Source organism: Lissotriton vulgaris, chromosome 10 (genome assembly GCF_964263255.1).
Source record: "Lissotriton vulgaris chromosome 10, aLisVul1.2, whole genome shotgun sequence".
Taxonomy (NCBI): Eukaryota; Metazoa; Chordata; class Amphibia; order Caudata; family Salamandridae; genus Lissotriton; species Lissotriton vulgaris.
In genome coordinates this window covers 998,911,184-998,934,182 of record NC_141698.1, presented here as the reverse complement: position 1 = coordinate 998,934,182, position 22,999 = coordinate 998,911,184, and the positions used below count along the sequence as shown (strand labels likewise).

Sequence of the window (22,999 nt, the reverse complement as noted above, 5' to 3'; positions counted from 1 at the left end):
TTTGGAGGATATAAAGAAACCTGGGAAGGATCATTATTGGCACACATTTTTAAAGTGCATTAATTATTCAACTACATTAAAATTAGTTGTCTATGTTCTAACATCAGCTCATACATAGCTTACTGAGACATTGTCCTTTAATCTTGAACAAACTTTCTCAAAATATTTGCCTAACTTATAACCTAGCATAATATTTTCATATTGCATACATGTAGTAAATAATGCAGCAAAATGCCTAATACCCGTATCTCTAAAGACTGGAAGTAACAGCCCCCTTCTTTCATCTGTAAATTCTGGGCAAACAGCTAACAGATGTCTCAATGACCATAGGCCAATTTTTCAACATAGGCAATTTCTAGGATTCCTTGCAGTACAAGCAACAGTACTTTTTGGAGGCTCCCAGTCTATAAACTGTTGCATCTGTCTCAACCTCAACTTCATCATCCACCGCCTAGTCCCCATCGTCTTTATATCCTTTGAATATTGCTGCATTTTTACTGACCCCCCCCTGACTCATACAAATGTGTAAACTGGGGAATTGCCCCCAATCCTAAAATCACATCATCTTGCGGAGTCCTTAATGAGGCGTTTAATTGTTTCCTTACTAACAGCATTTTGCCATATAACAGTATCCAGAGACCCCATTTGGATCCACACTGCTTAAAATTCTGCATGGGTTCTGCATCCACAGAAATGAAGCCTCAACTTGAATGTAAGATTTCAATAAATTCCTAACCTGCAGCCACTCTCCCCTAATAGTTTGAAGATGTTTGAAAGTATTTCTATTTGATACTTATAAGCCCCATTTCATGTTGAATGTCTGCATTACCTGACCCCCTAGGGAGACCTATGCACGACTTCCAAATATTCATTTCAGTTACTTCCAATTGTTTTATTTCTTTCTGTACCAAGATTTCAGAGCCATCTCTTATAATTTTCAAGTTATAGGCCTCTCTTTTTAAAAAAAATTTTTTTAAACCTTTATTAAAAAAAAAGGAGATACATGCGCAGGCCCACAACCACCATGGCCGGCCACAAAGACAATCAATAGGAGCAGGAGAGACTTAGGCCAATCAACAATCAGGATATTTCAAGGTACACCAGACGTGGCTGTGAGGCTCGCAACACAGGATATGAGGTTTTCATTTTTAAATTTTGGAAGAAGAGTAGGGGCTGCAACAACAAGGACATCACACCTTACATGAGAAATACACAGAAGAAACAAGGGGGACGTACCCCATTTACAGTCGGAGATAGGCTATGACTACAGCAACTATATAATCTAGGCAGCCGCGGCGGTAAGACTGGACAATAAGCAATATTACAGAAAGCAACATTTCTAAGTATCACCCCAGAGAGCCCACCCCCAAGAACAGAAAAACAGAGGCTTGTTGAGATGCCAGAAAAAGAAAAAAGGGTGCGAGACCAAGAGACAGCCAACCCTACTAAAGAGGAAAGAACCCTCCCGAAGCCGGAAAAGAGCGATAGGGACCATAGAACAAAACAAACTAAAATAACAAACCCCCCCCCCAACCCGCCACCCTGCACCCCTGTAATGGCTACGGCCTAACCCACTAACAGCGTGCCTGTCGCCCCGGAACTACCCCACAGAAGGGAAAAAGAATAAGAAGTGGAGGAGGAGAGAAACAGACACACTCTCGGACACCCGGTACCCCCCACCGGCAGTGATCTCCCCAAGGCAAATCATCATCAATCAAAGCAAACATTCGACATTATCACGGGGAGGACAGTCACCAATAGGAAACCCCCCCACCCCACCCCAAGCCCGGTGAGATATTCGGTGCAATCCCGGCAAAAGTGAACTGAGCTATCCCAGGAAAGTAGAGGTCAACCCTGCAAGTATCACGGGGAGATCTATCGCCAAAGTCACAACAAATGCGATCAGAGAGAGCGTCTCAGGTGGTCCAAAGCAGTGGCGAGGAGCAAGAACAACTCAAAGTCGGAATCAGCCCTGTCCAGTGCGAATCCATTCCGGAGCACGCGCCAACCAAGCCACGGCCGACCAGAGGCAGGCAAAGCATCCATGGCAGTCCGAGGCACTGAAGATGGAACAAAGTCCGGACACAAAATGGCGGCCTCCGTTATACAGACGGGCCGGGACGAAGAAAAATGGCAGTCCCCTTCGACAGGACCCTGAGACTCGGCATTGACGATCAGAACCTCCAGCGACAATACTCCATCAACTAGGAAACGTGAAGGGAAGACCAGGCACTGTAGCGGGTAAAGGAGAAGTGAGGCCGACTCCCAAAGGTGTGAAGTCGGGCTGCCGCTCGGGCACCTTAAGATGGCGGGTCAAATCGCTCGACTGGACCACAAACTGCTGTTCAGGTGTTGCAGCGTCAGTGGCCGGTCGCGAGCAGACATCATCCAGCTTTGCCGCCAGGGAGACATATGTGACGGTGAATTGCGAGCGGAGCGCCCCAATCGCTGCCATTACGGAACTCAATGAGTGTGCGCTATCCATCCCCTCCATCCCGGTGCCCAAAGGACGGAGGGGGACACAATCTTCAGCCCACATCGCCGGGCTCCGGACACACATTTAAGCGATCTCAACAACAGGGGCGCCCCGAACTAGCACACTCAACACAGTCACCGGCCGTGGGTGCAGCCCGTCAGCCCCCGGACCGGGAAACGAGGGTCAGGCACACAGCCCCCAGCCACGGTGCAGGAGGATCGCAGCACGTCACGATGTCTCTTCTCCGGCACCATCCATCAACGAGGTCACAAGTCGAAAGAGGAAAGAATTATTCAACTCCGGAAGACCGGCCACAATCTCGGTCCCACAGCCGATGTTGATCAGTTCCCACTCGGACAGTTCAGAAATCGAGGTCCCGGCGGCAGCCCAGGAGTAGGCCGAAAATGGGACACAACATAACTCCGTCGCTGAAGAAGGTAGGAAGTCCGGGACGGCACCGTTGGCATCAGGTAACCTTCATACATGCAGGCATAGGGCGTGGGCAGAGGATGAACAACAGGATAGACGAGCCGCCGGCGGAGGACGGCGGAGCATGGCGGAGCCGGGAGCTTATGCGGCCATCTTGGTTCGCGGCGTAGCTCCTCCCCTATAGGCCTCTCTTAACATCTCCACAGAATTATTACCCAGTTCCATCTCCAGTCTTGCCAGTGCTTCAGCCACCTGTTTGCTCTTAGATTCAAGTGCTCTGAAATGTGAGGTGAAGTTGGGATTCCAACTAAAAGTAATTTATACTCTGAGACAAATTCTACCAGTTAGCCATTTAGCCATAAACTATGCCTAATTGATTTACACCTTTTTGAAGTAAAAGCAATAGCTTTTATTTTTGAAACGTTAATAATAATAACTAGATCATTCACCCTACAGTATCCAGTGAAGGCCTTCAACGATCTCGGAGTACCCACTAAAGTGAGATCCAGAATGATAGTGTTGTCTGCGTAAAATCGTTGCAGCATTTTCACCTGCTCCAATCGTGGCGTAAAATACCTCACTTTCTTTAAATTACAGGGGATATCTGCGATGTATGTAGAAAATAAGAGGCGAGCAGGTATACAGACTTGCCTCAGGCCGTTGGGAGTTTCAACTTCCTTGAAAGAGCTTCATTGCTCCCCAACTCAGTTTGTATCCACGACCCCCCTTCTTGTAATTGAATTATCAGTGCCCGAAGGCCCTCTGGTATTTCCCAATTTTTCAGTTTATTTCTCAGCTGTGACCTATTGATGGTGTCAAAAGCAGATGGCAAATCAATATATGTGACGTGGAGGACCTGATGTTGATCAAAGAATATTTTTCAACCAGTAACTTCTAAAAGAGATATCCGTCAGACTTAGAATGGCCTTTCCTAAAGCCTATCTGCGTGACATGTAAAATCTTTTCTCTTTCTACCAACTCTTCTAGATGTTTCAGCAGTAATTGTGCATAAATCTTTCTTGGTATATCAAATAATGTCATCATCCTACAGTTTTGTGGGCAGTCCCTTGAGCCGTCTAAATTGGAACTCTAAAACTTCCACGCCAAGACTCCAGAATTCAGGTTTTTCTTTTTAAACTGACCCAAACAAAGGCTTGAGGACTTGGGTCTATAATGTAGGATTGAAGTGTAGTATTTGTGCAGACAGCACATCAAGACCCTGTGCTCTTGATTGTTTTAAGCTCAATAATTAGACCCTCAACCTCCTTAACAGATGGGATCTGAACTGACTGCAAGACTGTCGCCCGATCATCCTCAACCACCCTCTCCCCCAGTAATACGTCTACCTGATTGTCAGTATCCTTTACTCTACATGTTGTGTTAATATATTCAGCCCAGGTCCTGTTCTCCCTCAGGGCGGTAACAATTTTCCTCCATTTCTTTTCTCTTTCAAGCCAGCTGATTCTCCTTACCTCTTTACGGAATGCCTTTGTAGCTGAATTTATTGCTATCACTCTTTCAGTTGGTTTGAGTCTACGCGTTTCCTTTATGTTCTTATTTAGCTTTACTCTTACTTTTTCATAATCTGATTTCCTGACTGAAGAGACCCTACCCCCTGTAGCTGTCTGAAAAGATCTTTATATTCTTTAGCAAAATACCATACTGATTTAAGGTCTCATCAGAAGATTGGTGCCTTTAACCTTTCTACAACCCCAATATCTACTTCTCCGATTCTCATCTCACCCTGGTTGTCCAGATGATCCTTCTCAAGTTCTTACACTAGATCTCCTAGCCGTTGGCCCATAATTCTCTCTTCCTCACAACCAAATGGATATGGATAGAATGACATGATCAATCAGTGAAGTACTAAGCCCATTATCCAATGTACTTTGAGTGGGGCAAACATTACTAATCCTACCATTAATAATGGGTGATGAGGCAGAACACACTACATTTCCCATACTCCCTTCTATGTACTAGGAGACATGGTTATAATATGCGTTGAACTGTGGAAGACCGGGTTGTGGAAACTGAGATCAAGAACTAGACTGCTAACTCACCTGTACACTCAGTTTTGGGTTAGAAGTCCATATCCTAGTTATCATAGACAAAGGGATTTATAATGCTCAGTTGATACAGGGATTCAATGGTTTGGGTTTTTGATGAATGAACCACTGAAATACTTTTAATGCCATGAAAGACTTGTCTAGAAAATTAATTTAAAGCCTCTTGGTGCATTGGAAAATACCTACCGATTGCCAACAATCATTGGCGAGGGCGATCTTCTGTTCTGCCTGAACTTCTACTACCAGCATTCTGCTCCAAGATTGGTGTTGCTAGTCCCATTGAATAACGTTAAATACCTTTTTCCAAAGCCTTTCTTTTGAAAGTTTTTTTTATTTTCTTCATATTTATATATTTCTGCATTTGAGTTCATACATATTTTTGAGATTTTTCTTATACTTGGTTTGGACCTTTTTAGATTCTGTATTTCTGAAGTGTATTGCTCTTTGGCTGGAAATTACCCACATACCACCTTCCTTATCTTTGAGAAAGGGCCTTTCTTCTTGAGCCAAGCAGTCATGGATGATCTAGGCATTTGTTACAGATTCAAATGTATGTCTGTGGGTCAGACATTTTGACCTTGGAGGAGACCAGTGACTACTGATATGAATTCTGTGGATTGCCTGGCTCCTAGCCTGTCCCTGATTCCCTTGTCTAGTGTGGATTATGAACGTGCTGAGGGTAGATGGTGATGGTCAGATGAGGTAACTTTTATGAGTTTTCGCAAACACATATTGTTTGGATTAAAGAACTTTAAAGCCAACATGGTTGAGGCTTTTTCAGCTTTTCATACGGCAGATAATAGTGGAGATAATGTTTCAAAAGAACATTTGAATTATAGAGGAGTTTGTTATAGTTGCTTGTCAATGTTGAAGCTAAGTGTTCCGTAATGTATTATGTGAGGTAATTGAAAAAAATCTCTCTTAAAGGGTGGTAAATGATGTCCATGTTTATGTTTTAAATGACATGCTTTTGAAAACGTTTGAAATAAGTGGAAGATACACAGAACCATGATGTTGATATTTTTTGCTTCTGAAATTGTTATGTGAAAGAATGCTCGGCCTCCTGATTTTTGCGTGCCAAATTATAGACACGTTTTGAAAGCCTCTCGAGCTACATAGTTCTTTAAAAGTTGAGACCATTTAGGATCCACTCAATAATGTCTGATGTCAAGGTCAAGAATGAAACGATAGTCTGCAGTTTCAGTTTGATGGGCGTTGGCCAGGCTGTTCTTGTAAAGCATGTACTTAAGAGTTGGAAAAATGGTAATGCTGCCAGTCTCTTCTATTTGTTTCATGGGATGGGATTATGCTGTGTGCCCTAACGATGGGCATTTTTAGGGGATGTTTATGCTGGTGTTGAGTTAGGCGGTAGGAATTGCTTCAACCAGTTTTATGAACGGTTGTGCTCGTCCGTTGAACCTATGCTGAAGGTAGAGATCGAATCCAAGTATGCCGCTTTTAAGGTAGGGACTTAACATGGTGAATCATCACGGTGTGCTTATTGTTTGAGCTGGCATTGGCCAGTGAGATCTTTATGGCTTGTTGTTGACTGTGTCTTATTTTCAGAAGGACTTGATTGTGAAGTTGTACTGTTACCGCCCACATAGTTACCGGTTTGCTGAATACGGACTGTGTCGTGAACAATGAAATGCAGTAGGTGGAAAGTGGTTTGGTATATATCTAGTCTCGTGGTCTCCAACCATTTCTGTAGTGAGAGCTACTCCTGATCATTGAAGATAATTGAGTTAATGTAGGCTAAATAACTCATGTATTGTTACCAGACACCCTTACAGCCAGCTTAATTGACTCTTGGGATAATGTCCATAGAGCCGGATGCCATGGTTTGAACAGAAAAATGTGACGAGGGGCACTATGACAGGACTGCCATGTGTGTCAGTAAGAGCATCTTTGGGGATGTATGAACATGTGTGCCTATGAATGGGATATATGTGTACGGGTGATTGAGAGACTGTACTAGTGGCACAGGACATACCTTTCACCATATGCGGCACCGTTAACATGTATAACACAAGTGGGAGAAATTTAAATAGCAGAAAATTGTTCTTCAAAAATGTTCAGAATATGGAACACTTTTCCAGAGGCAGCTCCCCTTTTAGATCGTTGCCCCACTTAAATTACCACCAAAGATGAAAAATAAAATGATAATTTATAACCATTTTATTTTTCATCCTCCGTCCTGAACCGAGCATCAGAACAGGGGCAGGACGCGGCTGAATGACAGCAGCAGAGAGGAGGGTGGGCTGTTGGTGCACTTTTCAAAGTGTGCATGTCCCTTTGGCCGGTTGCGACGGCCAGCCAGACATGCGCAATTTGAAACCTCTTACCCAGCTGTCTGGGTTACAGTAACTGGGGATTGCCAAGTGAGGCCACTCCCTCCAGCCAGACATGCGCAATTTGAAACCTCTTACCCAGCTGTCTGGGTTACAGTAACTGGGGATCGTCGAGTGAGGCCACTCCCTCCAATCAGGGCTCTGCTCCCGGATCATGAGAGCAGCACCAGGATTGGTGCTCGCACTGCAGCATCCAGTTCCTTTAAAGAGGTCCGGAGCAGAGGACATTTATGTAAGTTCCGATAAGTTGGTTTTATAATTATTTGCCGCCCCCTTAGATGCCAGCCCCCACTGCACTGTTCTACAGTTTACATTTCTTCAACTTAAAGTAATGGCTGTATTTGTCACTCATAAATATGCCACTGTATTGAGAAAAATAAACTGAAGAGTTAACTTTGTTTACATGAATTCCATAAAACTCATTATTTAAATTTTCGCTCATCTCCAAATGTCACATTTACAGACACTAAGCATCTACTCCCAGTGGCATGTAGACATAGTCCTATTTATAACAGACCAATTCATATCCTTATTTGAGCCGGTACTGCATTTGTTACCTTCCTTCCCTCCAATTGTAAAGCGCACTGATATCCTTCGGGATCATGTTCGCGCCTTATAAAATTTTATAAATAAATACATTTCTTTAAATGGGAGGAATTTTAAGTGAATAACCAAGCTTCAAAAAAAACATTAAGGCATATTTGGCTGAATTGAAAGTGGAAGAATGTAATACTTAATGTTTCATACAAAGAGTTTTCTTCACTTTAAATGTCTCCCATTTGATAAAAATGACAATTGTTCAGTTATAAACAGGGCACAATGCCGACTGGCCACTGGGAGCAAAAGGCCTGCTGCTTGTAAATGGGACACCTTAAAATTGGAGAAAATGTAAATGAAGAGTTAATCACTAAGGTAACTTTTCAGTTTCATTTTTTCTTGTTTAAAAACATTCAGAAACATAATTTTGTTCTCACACTCCAATATTGAGTTGACACTGACTTTTATTTAAGAGTTAAATACCTCAGTGCTTCAGTTCTTCACCTCTGTGACCCAGTCTGGTTCATAAATCTAACTAAGCACTGCTCATTATCAGGTTCTGCTATCTGCAGCCTGATGATAATATTGTAAAGTAAACAGAACCTTCCCTTAACACTAAAACAAAAATGTGACCCTGTGCTTATTTAAAAATGAACTCATGGCTGCAAGCTACTTTGAAGGTGTCTGGGAGCTAATGGCAGCTTGTGATAGACTGTTTTGAGACACCTGATAGACTGTTGGGATAGTGTCGAGGTGCTGCTGAGTATTTTTCATTGGAGGCAATTTTGGGAGCAAGTTATTCTTCTGGTCATACAAAGAGCCCAGTTGCCACCTCCTGGGTGGAAGGTGGTGAAGAACAAAACCGAGTCACTTGCTTTTGAGTTACTGTGTGTCCATTCTTTTGTGGAAAATATTCATTTTCATGGTGATGGTGGGAATTCTAGGGCCACCTTACAGTGAGCTTGTTGTGCCTGGATTGTTTGTAAGTTGTTGTCTGACTGCATATCCTACCCACTTCTTTATTATGTTATGACTTTGGTTGTAGTGTATGATATTGTGTTGAAATGTCTTACTTCTGTAGTGTACAATGTTAGGCGTCGGTCAATATATTTTAAATACATTAAACCGCCATATGAAACATTTAAAAATGTTCTGAATTACGACAGAGTTTTTCAAAACATTATAATCAGTGGAATAAAAATAAAGGAATAAAATAAATTGAATTCCGTGCGGCGCTATTAATATTAATGATTGGGCATACCCCTATCCCAACATCATTGTACTTTAGTAACCCAAGAGGCTATTACTTATAATCTTTAAACACCCCTTTATCATCCCACATAACCCTAAGCAAGAATGTGGAAACCATAGTGCTACTTTCAGAGTAATAAGTCGCGAGGCCATTATTCCCGTACCAGTAGAGTCCAGGGGCCGATATCACATTCACACTACTTAAAGTAAAAAAAGAATGATTCCTAGTAAACGGATGTAGACCTTTGTATTTTAAATACAATATTGCCACTCAGTGTGGTTTGTCCTCTTTACAGGAAGGAGAATGGATGGACACTGTTGATGTGTAAGAAGATGATTGCCACATTTCCATATAGAAGGGAACTGGTAATGTTGGGGCCAGCGTCATCAGTTCAGGCTCCTCATCTTCAGCTTGAATATCACAACTCAGGTTTTGTGCAAGGCGCTAGGGAAATTATCAACACCCATGCCATCAGAAGTCACATACCTACTCGTATCTGGCTGATTTCAGGCTCAGGCCGCAACAATCCTCCGCTTAGACTCCGGAGTGGTTGCTCTTTGGGGTTCTAATTGACCAGACTCAGAGTATTGCCTGCCTTAAAGAAAGCTGGCACTTGATTAATGTAAGTGCATGCAAATGTGAATTGCTGGGGCAGAAACTGGAACCCGGATGTGAGTGTTACAAGCCCATGCCTACGAACTGTGATCAAAGGATTTTGCAGACAACTTTTTACTAAAATGTGATAGTGGGTGTGGCTTTGGAGGCGGGCTGCAGGCTTTGTATTCGCCCAGGATTGTTTCACTTGTTGAGAACAAATCCCAAACATGAACTGGCAAAATCGGTAAGTCTGGCCTGTAACTGAAAATGCTTGAATGCTGCCATCCATGAAGTTGTTCATCCCTGCACTTGTGTACCTATTTATGCACAGATTGACTCATTCTTGCACTCACACAGCCACAATACCACACACAATCAATGAACCACTTTCAGTTACCAGCCAGATATGTTGCCTTTGCTCTTAATTTGTTTAAGGGTGTCTGGGTGCTTCTGATAGTGGGTGACTGCTAATCTGTGAGGGTGTGAGATTGTTGTCAGTAGTGTCAGATTGTTCCTCTGTAAAGGGCGTGTGAGTATTGTTGGTATTTTGCTTTAAAAGCCCCCCTAATGCTTTCATTGAGACTATAGCTGAAGACATGCTCTGCTCTTGCAGAACAATGGTTAAGTATCTCTCTTGAAACAATACTGTGAAAATCATTCCTAGCTAGAGTCTCTTCCTGTACTTGCCAGCCTTGACGGTCTGCTTTTGCTAATTAGGCCACCCAAAGATTTATGAGCCAATAATGACCCAGGCTGTCCATTTATGTGAGAAACCTTAAGTGAGCTCTGGCAGGCCGCGCCAGCTATAGCACATGGATCACTGTCTCCCACATCATATGCACAACCGGTTGTGTTTACTGTTGTCACAAGCAATAGTTCAACCAGCGAAGAGTGGACCCCTGGACTCCATGGTCCTTGCTGACACTCAGCCTCAGCTCTGGGACGCTGCTTCCATCCTCTCATGAACAGCTAGCTTCTTTGCAGGATTTAGCAGCTGCTATTCCTGGTTTTCTCTGGTCTCAGCACAACAACCCCAGATTCACACTCGCTTCCCTGCATTCACACATACATAGTAGGTATTTGCATTAAAGTGCCATTCATGTGCAGGGCTTGAGTGTGGTACATTGATCCTGAGAATAGCAGCAGCTTCACCACCAAGCAGAATCAGTGGATAAGTGCTGAAGAGCAAATACTTCTGCATGCACCTAGGACCAACATACTCAAATGCCAGATAAACCAGAAGAGTGCAGCACAGACTCCACCTACCTCTGTCATCACCCACTGCCGTGGAGGGTGACGGCTTTGGGGGAACCCATCAGCGGTAAAAACGATACATAACTCAGCCACCACCAGGTGAGAGGCTGGGAACTCTCACACTCACTCTGCCGTTTGTTTACTGTAACATGCACTGCCCAGCAGACCACTCCATAACCACCTTGTCATTACCTTTAGACACGGTTGCCATATTAGGACTAGGGAATCCACGACGAGTCATGCTGCATTATATTGGCTCTGTTGTTGGCACATCTGGCCGTTCCTGTTTTTTCAGCATGAACTGCAGCTGTTGTAGCTTGTGGTGGGGAAATAGACAGTAGGAGGTCCCGATTCCTATGGGGCGTTGAGCAATAACAATCTCCCATTGCAGTTCACGTAGGAATTCAGGATCTGGCTTGCGGGGGGGGGGGTGTCTAGGGCTACTTGTCTCCATTTTTGACAACCAGAGCCTTTACCACAGGTTTTCTGAGACCACCTTCTTATTGGAGCCAATGCGAGCACAAAGTACACCCCTTTAGCACTGGACCCTCAGTTGAGAGGTGTAGCATTCCAAATCTTCCTCAGATAGGCAGTGTGTGAACTCAGAACTCTGCAAAGCAAGGAACACTCATTAAATCAGGCAGTGCTTTAGCGTTTAATAGGGGAAATTAGTCTAAATTCACGCACAATTAAATACTATATATAAAATTACAAATGTGCACCATGGAAACCAGATCTCTCTATCCCCTTCTGACGAAGAGATCCGAGTAAGAATGTCTCTAAGTTTTATGCAGCTTAAGTCCCATTTCTCTTGTGTTTGTCATGGAGTTCACAACGTGTAGCTCATTCCTGTCGTGTTTCTCACTGATTTCCCAGTGTAACACCCCTTCCTATTCCATTTGACAGTAATTTCGCAATGTAAAACCCGTTGCTATTGTGTTGACCAGAGGGTTCTCAAAGTAAAATCACTTCCTGCTGAATTTGTCACAGGTTTATTACATGCAAAGCCCCTTCCTTCTGTATTTGATGCGTGGTATTGACAATCAGGTATGAGTAACACAAAGAAAAGATAACACAACTGCTCCTAAGAAGGAAATCAACAGAGGGGCAGGGCCATTGCACTTCTCTAACTTCTGTTTTTTTTTTGTAAGTACAGGAGGAGTTGTGGCAAACAATTAAAACGTTCTCTTTTCAGATAAGAATTGCCAACTTTGAGGAGGTGGAGGGAGGGAAGGGTTGGGGTCACGTCTTTTCCTTTGCGTCGATAATCTGCTTTACACGTGAGATGCAACATTCAAACTCTAATATCTTTCCTTTGCGTCTGTTAGTATAGTTTAAGGGGATGGCTTGCTGTGTTTTATTGAATTGAACTGAAAGTGCCAAGCTGCAAAATGATGGATGCTAAAGAAAAGAAAAAGCTGAAGGAAAAAAGTAGCTCAAGAATGTTGGTTTGGGATAGTTTCTGAATCTATAAATGCAGGTTCCAGGACGTGAATTCAGAAATGTTTCGCCTCCTTTGTAAAAAATGTTATTCTATTTTCTTAGCAAAGTTCATTTCCTTGCATCGCCCAGCACTCATTTGCGGCTTCACTTCATGTAAGGCCGCGCGGAAGACCACAAAATAGTTTTGTGTTGGATTTGGGGGAAGCATGCGATACAGCCCCCATGTGCTGACAGAGGACTGTGGGGCGTTTACTGCCGTTTTCTCGCCCAGATCTCTTTGTAACTGCACAACTTCTCAACGCTAAAGGAGCAAACACTTAGTACTGTCCGCAGGAACTATGCCCGATATATGTTTGGAGTGGAACATTTTAGTAATTTCAAGATGCTTCCTTCCAAAGAAAACGAATGCATGGGCCATGTCCAGATCTCAGTCTGTTTATTAGGAAATGGAAATTCAGAAATTAGAAGAGAGATTTTGTTAATTGTGAGTAGTCTGTTGTGCATCTGACTGTACGCACAACAGCCATGTTCATCTTAGATCCTCAGATCTATGTTACTACTTGCTAAAAGTATTTGCTTAGCTCTGCTAGTATTTGATCCTCCTGTTCTTTAACCAAGGACAGTAATGGTTGTTGCTGGGATCCTAACCAGGCCATTGTTTCTCTACTGGTATGGCAGTACATGACCATTTCCATCCTAGGATTTCACTGTGAAAACATCTGGTCTTGCCTACCATGTACCAACAAGCCAGCCCCAGGGAAGGGCAAAGCACAAGCACCAATCAGTTGAAACAAAGCATTTACCAAACTGCTCTTTTCTTATGATGTAACACCAAGACGGGAATCTTTACTGGACATTATATTATTTTATGCATCATGTGTTTAACAAAAGTTAGATACATCCAATGTGCAGAACTCTCACAAAAGTACCTTTTCCTTACGTTCTCTCATATTGATGTGTCTGGATATTGTGCAGCGTTTACCACTGGCAACAGCCCTTTGGCACTATTTGTAGCTTAAAGCCTAGAGAGCAGTTGTAACAAAATAGGCTTTGTTTCATGCCACTAATTTAGTTGTGCTATATAATCCTGAGACTGTTTGTCTCTGTGCCTTGTAGGTTCCTATGTGGTCATGCATTTTTAATCTGTTTCACAATGTGCTTTCTTAACTTTACGCCATTGCACCGAAAGCAAGCACTTTTGGACTCCCTTCCGTGGAAGAAATCCTGTCCAAAGGAGGCCTTTCCTCCTCTCTGCAATTTCCAAAAGATGAACAACCTCCGTAGTTCACCATCTGTGCCAGGGCTTAGGAACCTTTTTTACTCTGGCAGGAAGCATACATGTAGGCTGTTCTTGAAGAAACCAGGCCCAGAAAGGGCTATTCCAGAGGATATCCTTGTGTCGTTTACACTTTAATATTAATTAATGTTAACTATGCATAGTAAGAGTTCTTGCATGAAAGCATGTGTGGAGGAGTCAAAGTCACTGGCAACAGGACCTCTGGTAAAGCCACACACCACGTGCACCGATTGTTGAGCAGAGAAACTACTAAGTTCACCTGTCCATTAACCTTCTCAGAAAATGTTCTTTTTCATAAGAGGCATGTCTTCCACTCGTGAGCTATCAAGAGCATCTGGAAGGATTTGTAGTTGCCCTTTATCTGAAAGACCTGAAGAAGTCTTTCAGAGAGACAAACTTTATCTAAACAAAATATTACCCATGCCATTTGTTTCCATACAGTTAGACATCTTTGGACAAAACAACACCATTGGGTCAAACTTAGCTGCTTTCCAGTATCCGCAAAACCGATTGGCTGCAAATGGATGATGTTTTTTTTTTGCATACAGACGTGTTACTAAAAGCCATGTTGTGCCTCATCGGGAATGCTGCACAGCATGGCTAGAACTATTGGCAGAGGCAATAGGTCCCAAAAGACAGACTTTTTGGGTTTGCCAGTGCTTGTTTTTTAGCAGCTCCTTCCTTTCCTGTTTTCCTTTGTCCATGTTCGGAATTCTTTCACTCCTTATAGTAGTCAGCTCCACAGGAGCTCTAGCATGAATCTAGTATCAATCACTCCTATAGTCGTGTTTCCTTTGATGCAACTGAAGTGTCTCCCCCTACCTGATCCTCTTCCTTTCTAAAAGCGATAATCCCTGGTCACTATTTCCATAGCAGATCTACTCTGGGGACCCAAATGTGTGGATAATGTTAATTATCAATGCTGCCGTACTTGTTACTTCCCTTGTTTGGAAGCTTCCCAAACGTGGACAATTGTAGTGGATGTAGGTAGGAGTTTGAAAAAATTACTCGCCTATTTAAAGACTTTTTGTGTTGCTATTGTATGGTCCTCAACTTTCCACAACTGTGTCTTCAGCTTCTTTGATATCTCTATCGAGTCAATGGTGGTTGTAGAGATGTGACGGGTGGGACACAATGGGGATGAATGGTGTATGTCTCGTGGCGTCTGATATGGCAGCTGCTGCAGCTTCCCTTAACATTCATATATTGTGGCATGTCTGTTGCTCCTTAGTACTAGTTGTTGAGACCACAAGACACCCACTGACTGGTCGCGAGCATAGTGACCCAATCTTCCAGTACGTGGATTTGGAAAAGATGTTGGTCGCAGTGTCCTCTAACAGTGTAGAGTTTTTGGTGTCATGCGTGCTTGAGGCCTGGAAAGTGTGTTTCAGAGTTGGTGTGGCGGTGTAGTTGTGTCTTGAGCAGGAAGCAGAATGCAAAGGTAGTGTGAGTGATAGGTTTGCAGAAAGGGTGCACAAACCAGTATGGCTTGAGGTAAGATGGGTCAGATTTTCTGATCCATGACATAGTTTTGAGTACTGCGCTACATTTTGCAAGAAAAGTGTATTTATGGTTCAGAGTAAACTATTGTCTACAAAAGGCGAGAAACAGTTTCTGTGCTCTGCTTGCAGTGATAGTCATACCTGCCAATTTCAGTTCTCTCAACACTCAGCACCAGCGGCTATAGGCATGCCTCTCTAACAATACACAAAATGCTCCAGTTCGTGCTGTTTTAGCAACTCGATTGCAGATTAGTGTGTCCCAAGTCTCAGGATGCCTTTCGTGGGCAGTAATCTACTGTATATGGACTGTGCTCATTTGCACTTAAAATCCCAGTGCTAATAATTATAGTAATTTAGAGCATAAAGGCAACTGGACCTAACACCATAAATGATAACCACATTTAAATATACACAATTAGACAAAAACACAATCACTACAGGGTCTTGTCAAGGGAAATAAATATCTGGAAAGAGAGGGTGGTGAGCTTGTGACCTAATACGAGAGACAATGTAAAGCTAATAAAGGACAATATGGGTTCGTAAATGAGATTATTAGTTATTAAAAGCACATTTGTGCGACAAGCATTGTGTTGTCACTTGGTTCATTCGCTTGCCATAGTTGCACCTGACTTACCTTGTGTTCTTACAGAGATGAAGCGTCTGGCTTCTGTTACCTGAACGATGCCGTACTGGGAATTCTGCGATTGCGGCAGAAATTCGAGCGAGTATTGTACATCGACCTGGATTTACATCACGGGGATGGTAAGAGCCTTTTGTCGGTGTTTGAAGTGAAAATCCCACAAATTTAAGTGTTTTGAGAAGGTTCTGTTTTTCTCATCTTTGTTGTGCGTTAACCTACTGCTGCAAAGTGTTGCTTCACAGAAGACAACTCTGGCTTCTCTGGAATTCGTTTAAAGTCAGTGAATGGTAGTGATTAAGAAAAATGTATGGGACCACTTATAGCACCAGAGAAAAATCCAAAAGGTTAGTAACAACAGGTGGTGCTAATAAAGTGTATTAAATGCGAGCTATCGGGAAGTAACATTTAAGTTAGCACAGGCGAAAGGGCTGGCCAGCTATAGAAATTTGTTGAAGTCAAGAAATAATGGTCTCTAATGCCCATTCAAAGTCTGCTATAAGAGCTTTAGGTAATGGATTTATGGCAAGAAGATGCTAAAATTACTTGATGTCGTCAGAAAGCAGCAGTCTTTGCATTAACACATAAACATTTTAAGCAGGACTATAGTCAGGGAATATATATGTGTTGAGTGGCCTGGTCCCTGGTAAGGGCAGCAGTCTAAATAGATTTTTATTTTTAAGGTGCTTTGGAATGTACAGCAGAAGTCTGTTAAAAACATATGTTATATTGTGATATTGTTATTATGTGCTATTTTCTACCATTAACCCTTTGGACGCTGATGACGGAACCGCTCCGTCATCAGCTGCGGGTTGCGCTGTGCTTATGACGGAGCGGTTCCGTCATGGCCCTCTCGGCGCGCCTGCGCGGCGCGAATTTCGCGCCTGCGCTGAGCGTTCCATTAAACGGGGCGGGCCATGATGGAACCGCTCCGTCACGAGCACAGCTCAACCTCGGCTCGTGACGGAGCGGCTCCGTCACCAGCATGCGGCCGCCGCGCGGCCGCCCCGCCCCCTTAGCACTGCGGCGGAGTAGCCGCCGCAGTGAAGGGGTTAATGTGCTCCCCCAATAAATATTTGGGAATATAGTAAGGTTTTGTTAATTTTGTAGTGGATTGGGCTAGGAACGTTGGTCAAAAGATCAAAAGTGGACAATCGTTTTACAGGTGGGAGCTGCTAACTCCTCTACGAATTTCTGGGGAAATTTATGGCAAACCATATCATAAATCACCGTAAGCCAACAACATTGCTGAAAACTGGAAAGGAGTAAAATACTAGTTTGCATAAGACCAGTAACATTTGTGAAAACTATAAAGGAGTTAAATACTGGTGTTTAATGGGACATTGCAGGTCGTTTTTTGTATAACAAGTATCATATTGTGGATTTTGGTATGGGAATTTTTATCAAAACAGGTCAGAATTTAAATACAACTTTATAAATGGTTAGAGAGATTTCATCCCAGAATGATTCCGAAAATACATGTCAAATAGTGCAATTTTAAGCACATTAGAGTTCTACCAGTGCTGGATATGCTAACTGATTAACATTGCAGGGAGTAGTGTCTGATAGAGACATCTAGCTGCAGATTTTTTTTTCCTGTTGTGTCTGGAGAACGACCACTACTCCAAATCGTGCTCCGACTTCTGGGCTATGGCTCTGAAGGCTTTGAGGGAGCTACCTCTAAAGCGGCTCGCAGCATGGCAGGCAACGCCAAACCAGACACCTTAGAGGTCAGGGTCCCGGTTGAGTGGGAGGTCCCAGCACTACTCCAGGAGTCCCAAGTCCTTTTCGTCCCACTCGAAATGGTCAAGACATTCCGGTAAGAGTCACAAGAAGTCGAAGCGTGCTGTGACTTCTCCCCATCCGGGCCAACACGACAGAGGAACATAGACGTTCAAGTCCTTGTTCTCCGAACCCTGGGCCTGGGTCAACTCCTTGGCTCTTTGCTTATCCGGGAACCGGAGTGACCCCCACTCAAGTGAAAGAAATTTTGAAGCCATGTGTCTAATTTTTGAGCAGCCTAACACCTCTTGCGCAGCATCATGTCCCACAGTGTCGTACGCCATCGGATTGCATGTCAGTGGTTCCGGACCCGGCGGCCCCTCATGCATATTATATTGTTTAATTTTGTCAAGTATCTATACAATTTTCTTTTACATTTTTTATGTTTATGTTCTAATTTTGTTGATTTCGCATTCTTTTTTTTATAAATGTGATATAGGTTGTTAATTTTGATCTTTTTTATTAATAATGTTAATATGTTTAAGATTGTACACATATTGTTTTTATCTTTTAAAGTATAGTGAATTGAATTTTTGTATCAACTGTTCAATTAATTAAAATCATTACAGTAAGAACTAACCCATTAAAAGAATAGTAATTGGACTTAGCAAAAGTACCACCTTCCTTTCCCCGGCACCCTCCCGATCCAACCCCCACCTGGACTTGTAGTACACCATGTGTCCTTAAACACACTTTTGCAGTCCCCAGTGTTCTTTAAAACTCATTTTGATTAAAACACTCATTAGAAATTTAAAAGCACAGTCTTAAAAGGACTTGTAAAAAAAGAGGACGCTCACCTCAAGGCCTGTCAGGGACCAGTCCGCTTGCTTCCGCAGGTTTGACGTATCTGTCGCCAAAGTCGGATTGCGTTCATTTGAGACCTTTCGTGCAACCCTGATCAGTTTCGTAAATTTTCCCAATCTTGCTAAAGTCATAGCGCTTGTTATGGAAAAACACAAGGCTGACGCTTCACTGTAGGTCTTTGCTCCGTTAACAATACAGATCGGGCTCAGGAGTCGCCAATGTTCGCTGTACAGAATGGGGCAGCAGCATAGGAGGTGCAACCAGGATTCCTTTGTGTAGGAGCACAGCCTGCATTTTGTGTTTTCCCACATGCGAGCCCATACTGGATTGAAATCCGCGATACCTAATGTGGTAAGTCTCATGAAGAGTATTTTGCTTCGAGCTTGTGGTGTTAGGGCCTCGCTTAGGTAGGGTTAGGCTTTGCCTGGCGAGACTTGGTATCTTGAGCAAAAGATATTTCATGCACTTGTCTATTTATCACGTTTTTCCAAGCATTAATTGGGATTTCCAGTGACTGTAGACCTGCTTCCTCTATCACCAGTGTTTGGATGGCGCTGCCAAGGCCGGTTTGCCAAACCAAACCAGTCTCCTCGAAGGTTGATCTGAGCTGTTGTCTTAAAGAGTCGACTGGAGCCCTCAAGATCCTTAGATGTAACTTTATGAGCTCCCCCTGACACGTCAGATCGGGCCTCACAAGGCCTAGCTCCAATCTCAGCCCTGATTTTGTTGCTGACCTCGGGATAAGGAACACTTGAGTTGAGTTTAAAAAAGTGTCCAGCGACCCTAGGAAGACCAGATGACCATAACTAGTAGCTGGAAGCAGTTTCGCTTTTAGGACAGTCAATATTGGTCCGGCGGAAGGGCTTATCTGATGTTGGCTCAGTTGTTTTAACAGATCTCGTGACCTTGCTGGCCTTGGAGATCAGATGTTTCTGATGAATGTTCACCTTGTCCCGCTCTGTGAGCCAAACCCCCAGATAATTGTATGAATCCACTGTGATGATTTGCACATCACCCAATAGCCACTGTGTTTTCCTTTTGAGATTATAGCTCCCGAAAATAATTACCTTGGTCTTCCCCTGGTTCACTGTCAGGAAGTTGTCCTTGGTAAAGCGGTTCAGTGCATTTAGGGCTCTTTGTAGGCCCACTTTTGTATGGTCCATTGTAGCTCTATCATCAGCATATTGTAATCCCAGCAGCCACACACTACCTAGCCTAGGTGGTACTAGATTAGCTTCAGGTCCGCAGTGTACAAATTAAAGAGAATAGGGGCCAGCACACAGCCCTGTTTAAGCCTATTGTGTGTGGTCATTTTGGATGACCACAAATCTGGTGCTAGTTTTAACCCACACCCAACTATCTTTGTAAAGGGCTCTGATTGCCTCTAGGCGTTTAGATGGAATTCCCCATTTGTCTAATTTCCTCCATAGCCTTCTGCGATCAACTTCGTCGAAGGCTGTGCTGTAATCAATGTAACAGCAAAACAGTGGGGGGATATTCTTCTTTACTGCCTGGGATGATAGATAAGCTAACGCTAATGCATTCTCCAGGATCGACGACTGAGACCTAAAGCCCGACTGATAAAAGGGAATGATGCCTCTTTCTTCTGCCCAAGACACCAGGTCTTTCAGGAGGAGGCGAGCATAGGCCTTAGCTTCAAGGTCAAGAAGGGCGACGAGCCTGTAGTTTGATGGCTTCCGGCTGCCGCATTTTTTAAAGATGGGGACCAATATCAAGTCCGTCCAGGAATCTGGTGTCTCTGCTGTGGAGAGGATATGATAGTAAACAGGAGTTAGGGTTGTTGCCCAAAAGTCCGGGGCAATTTTAAAAAGCACTTGCAATGCAATAGGTCTCGCATTAATTAAGTTTGAGCTATTGGCATTGCTAAAAATTGCAACACCAATTGCAATAAAAGTCTATAAATTGTAGGCCCAAAAAAGTGTATTTATTTTTGTAGCAATGGTGGCATGCTGCGCTTTAGATGAATATGTTTAAAAGTAAAGTGTGCCATACTGCGATTGCTAAAATAGTTAATTGTGGATGCGTTAACAATTGATGTGTGCACTGATGGCTGGTGGTGTGTGTGCCTGCAGAGTTTGTGCACTGATGGCTGGTGGTGTGTGTGCCTGGTGGAAGTGTGCACTGACGGCTGGTGGTGTGTGCCAGGTGAAAGCATGCACTGACGGCTGGTGGTGTGTGTCTGCCTGGTGAAAGCGTGCACTGACGGCTGGTGTGTGTGTGTGTGCCTGGTGAAAGCGTGCACTGATGGCTGGTGGTGTCTGTGTGCCTGGTGAAAGCGTGCACTGACGGTGGTGGTGTTTGTGCCTGGTGAAAGCGTGCACTGATGAATGATGGTGTCTGTGTCTGGTGAAAGTGTGCACTGTGTGTGTGTGGTTGTGTGTATGTGGTTGTGTGTGTGTGGTTGTCTGTGTGTGTGGTTGTGTGTGTGGTTGTGTGTGTGTCATTGTGTGTGTGTGGTTGTATGTGTGGCTGTGTGTGTTGGTGTGTGTGTGGTTGTGGTTGTGGTGTGGGTGTGTGTGTGTCATTGTGTGTGTTTGTGTGTGTGTGTGTGTGGTTGTGTGTGGTTGGTTGTGTGTTGTTGGTTGTGTGTGTTTGTGTGTGTGTGTGGTTGTATGTGTGTGTGGTTGTGTGTGTGGTTGGTTGTGTGTGTACAAGCCACATCGTTCACACTGAGCTCTGTATCCAAAGGTCATGCAATTTATGCAACTTGTAGATGCGATTTTGAAAGTATTGTATCTCCGAGAGCAGCACTCACTTTTTTATTAGATACCTGCTTCCAAGACGACACATATATTCTTTACAAAGTAAAGGAAGCCCTCCCTTCGTAGGGAAAAACAATATCACTCTGTTTTTAAATGAGTGAAGGAAATGCACGATTGGTTAACAACAAACAGGGCGCCCAAAGGAACGTGCAATAATTAAGGCCAAGAGGCCGTCTCTAAGTTAACACTCGCAATAACCTTAGAGAAAGGGACTTGTCTAGAAGAAGCATTGTGGACACACCCTATGAAAATAAATGTGATTACCTTAATATTGTCTCACTTTAATATGTGTTTAAAGTCCTATAGTTTTAATCAGTAAGAGCCTCGTGGAGAAACACATATAAAATTGATATGTAATATACACAAACAAGCATTAGAAATGCAATAGGTCTCGCAGCATTAGAGTTAGTGCTTTTAGAATTGTTTATGGGTTTTTTTGTAAATCTTTAGCATTTTTGTTTCCTGTAGCCAATGCTAAAGAATAAAAAAAAAAAAGCCATAAACATTTCTAAAAGCTCTAACTCAAATGCTCCGAGACCTATTGCATTGGAAATGCAATAGGTCTCGCAGTAGGAAAGTTTGAGCTATAGGTGTTATTTATTTTTTTGTTTTTTATTTATGTGTTGTTTTTTCTAAATAGCTAAATTAATAGCTTTCTTCTTTACAAAGCCAATAGTTATAATTTTTGTAAATGTGACACCTCTAGCATTTGTAAAGCAACATGTTTTGTATTAACGGGACTTATATGTGACTTATATGTATTGATATTAAAAAAATCAATGGCTTTAAAAAACAATCAATAATTAATAAGTAAATAAAATGGATTTTATTTTATATTGCCAATAGCTTAAAGTTTATTACATATATTTAGTGAAGATGCTGTGGTTGCGCTGAGTGAGGGTGAGTGAGGGTGAGGGTGAGTGAGGGTGAGGGTGAGTGAGGGTGAGGGTGAGTGATGGTGAGTGAGGGTGAGTGAGGGTGAGTGAGTGAGTGAGGGTGAGTGAGTGAGGGTGAGTGAGTGAGGGTGAGTGAGTGAGGGTGAGTGAGTGAGTGAGTGAGGGTGAGTGAGGGTGAGGGGTTGAGGGTGAGTGAGGGTGAGGGGGTGAGGGGTTGAGGGTGAGTGAGGGTGAGGGTGAGGGGTTGAGGGTGAGTGAGGGTGAGGTGTTGAGGGTGAGTGATGGTGAGGGTGAGTGAGGGTGAGGTGTTGAGGGTGAGGTGTTGAGGGTGAGGCGTTGAGGGTGAGGCGTTGAGGGTGAGTGAGGGTGAGTGAGGGTGAGGGGTTGAGGGTGAGTGAGGGTGAGGGGTTGAGGGTGAGTGAGGGTGAGGCTGAGGGGTTGAGGGTGAGTGAGGGTGAGGCTGAGGGGTTGAGGGTGAGTGAGGGTGAGTGAGAGTGAGGGTGAGTGAGGGGTTGAGGGTGAGGGGGTGAGTGAGGGTGAGGGGTTGAGGGTGGGTGAGGGGTTGAGGGTGAGTGAGGGTGAGGGGTTGAGGGTGAGTGAGGGTGAGGGTGAGTGAGGGTGAGTGAAGGTGAGTGAGGGTGAGGGTGAGTGAGGGTGGGTGAGTGTGAGTGTGAGTGTGGGTGAGTGTGGGTGAGTGTGGGTGGGTGAGGGATTGAGGGTGAGGGGTTGAGGGTGAGTGAGGGTGAGGGGTTGAGGGTGAGTGAGGGGTTGAGGGTGAGTGAGGGTGAGTGAGGGTGAGGGGTTGAGGGTGAGGGGTTGAGGGTGAGTGGGGGTGAGTGAGGGTGAGGGTGAGGGGTTGAGGGTGAGGGGTTGAGGGTGAGGGGTTGAGGGTG

At 43.7% G+C, this 22,999-nt stretch overlaps 1 protein-coding gene across 2 annotated transcripts in view; it reads left to right on the top strand.

Annotated features, from left to right (window-relative positions):
• Window positions 1–22,999, top strand: part of HDAC8 (histone deacetylase 8) — a 673,568-nt gene that overhangs the window by 196,967 nt on the left and 453,602 nt on the right. For both annotated transcript variants that reach the window (XR_015300718.1, XM_086942007.1), the window contains exon 5: window positions 15,854–15,966. Coding sequence is in view for 1 of the 2 variants with exons in the window: in XM_086942007.1 (XP_086798133.1) it covers window positions 15,854–15,966 (113 nt within the window). In the remaining variant the exon portion in view is untranslated. The remainder of the gene's footprint in view (window positions 1–15,853; window positions 15,967–22,999) is intronic.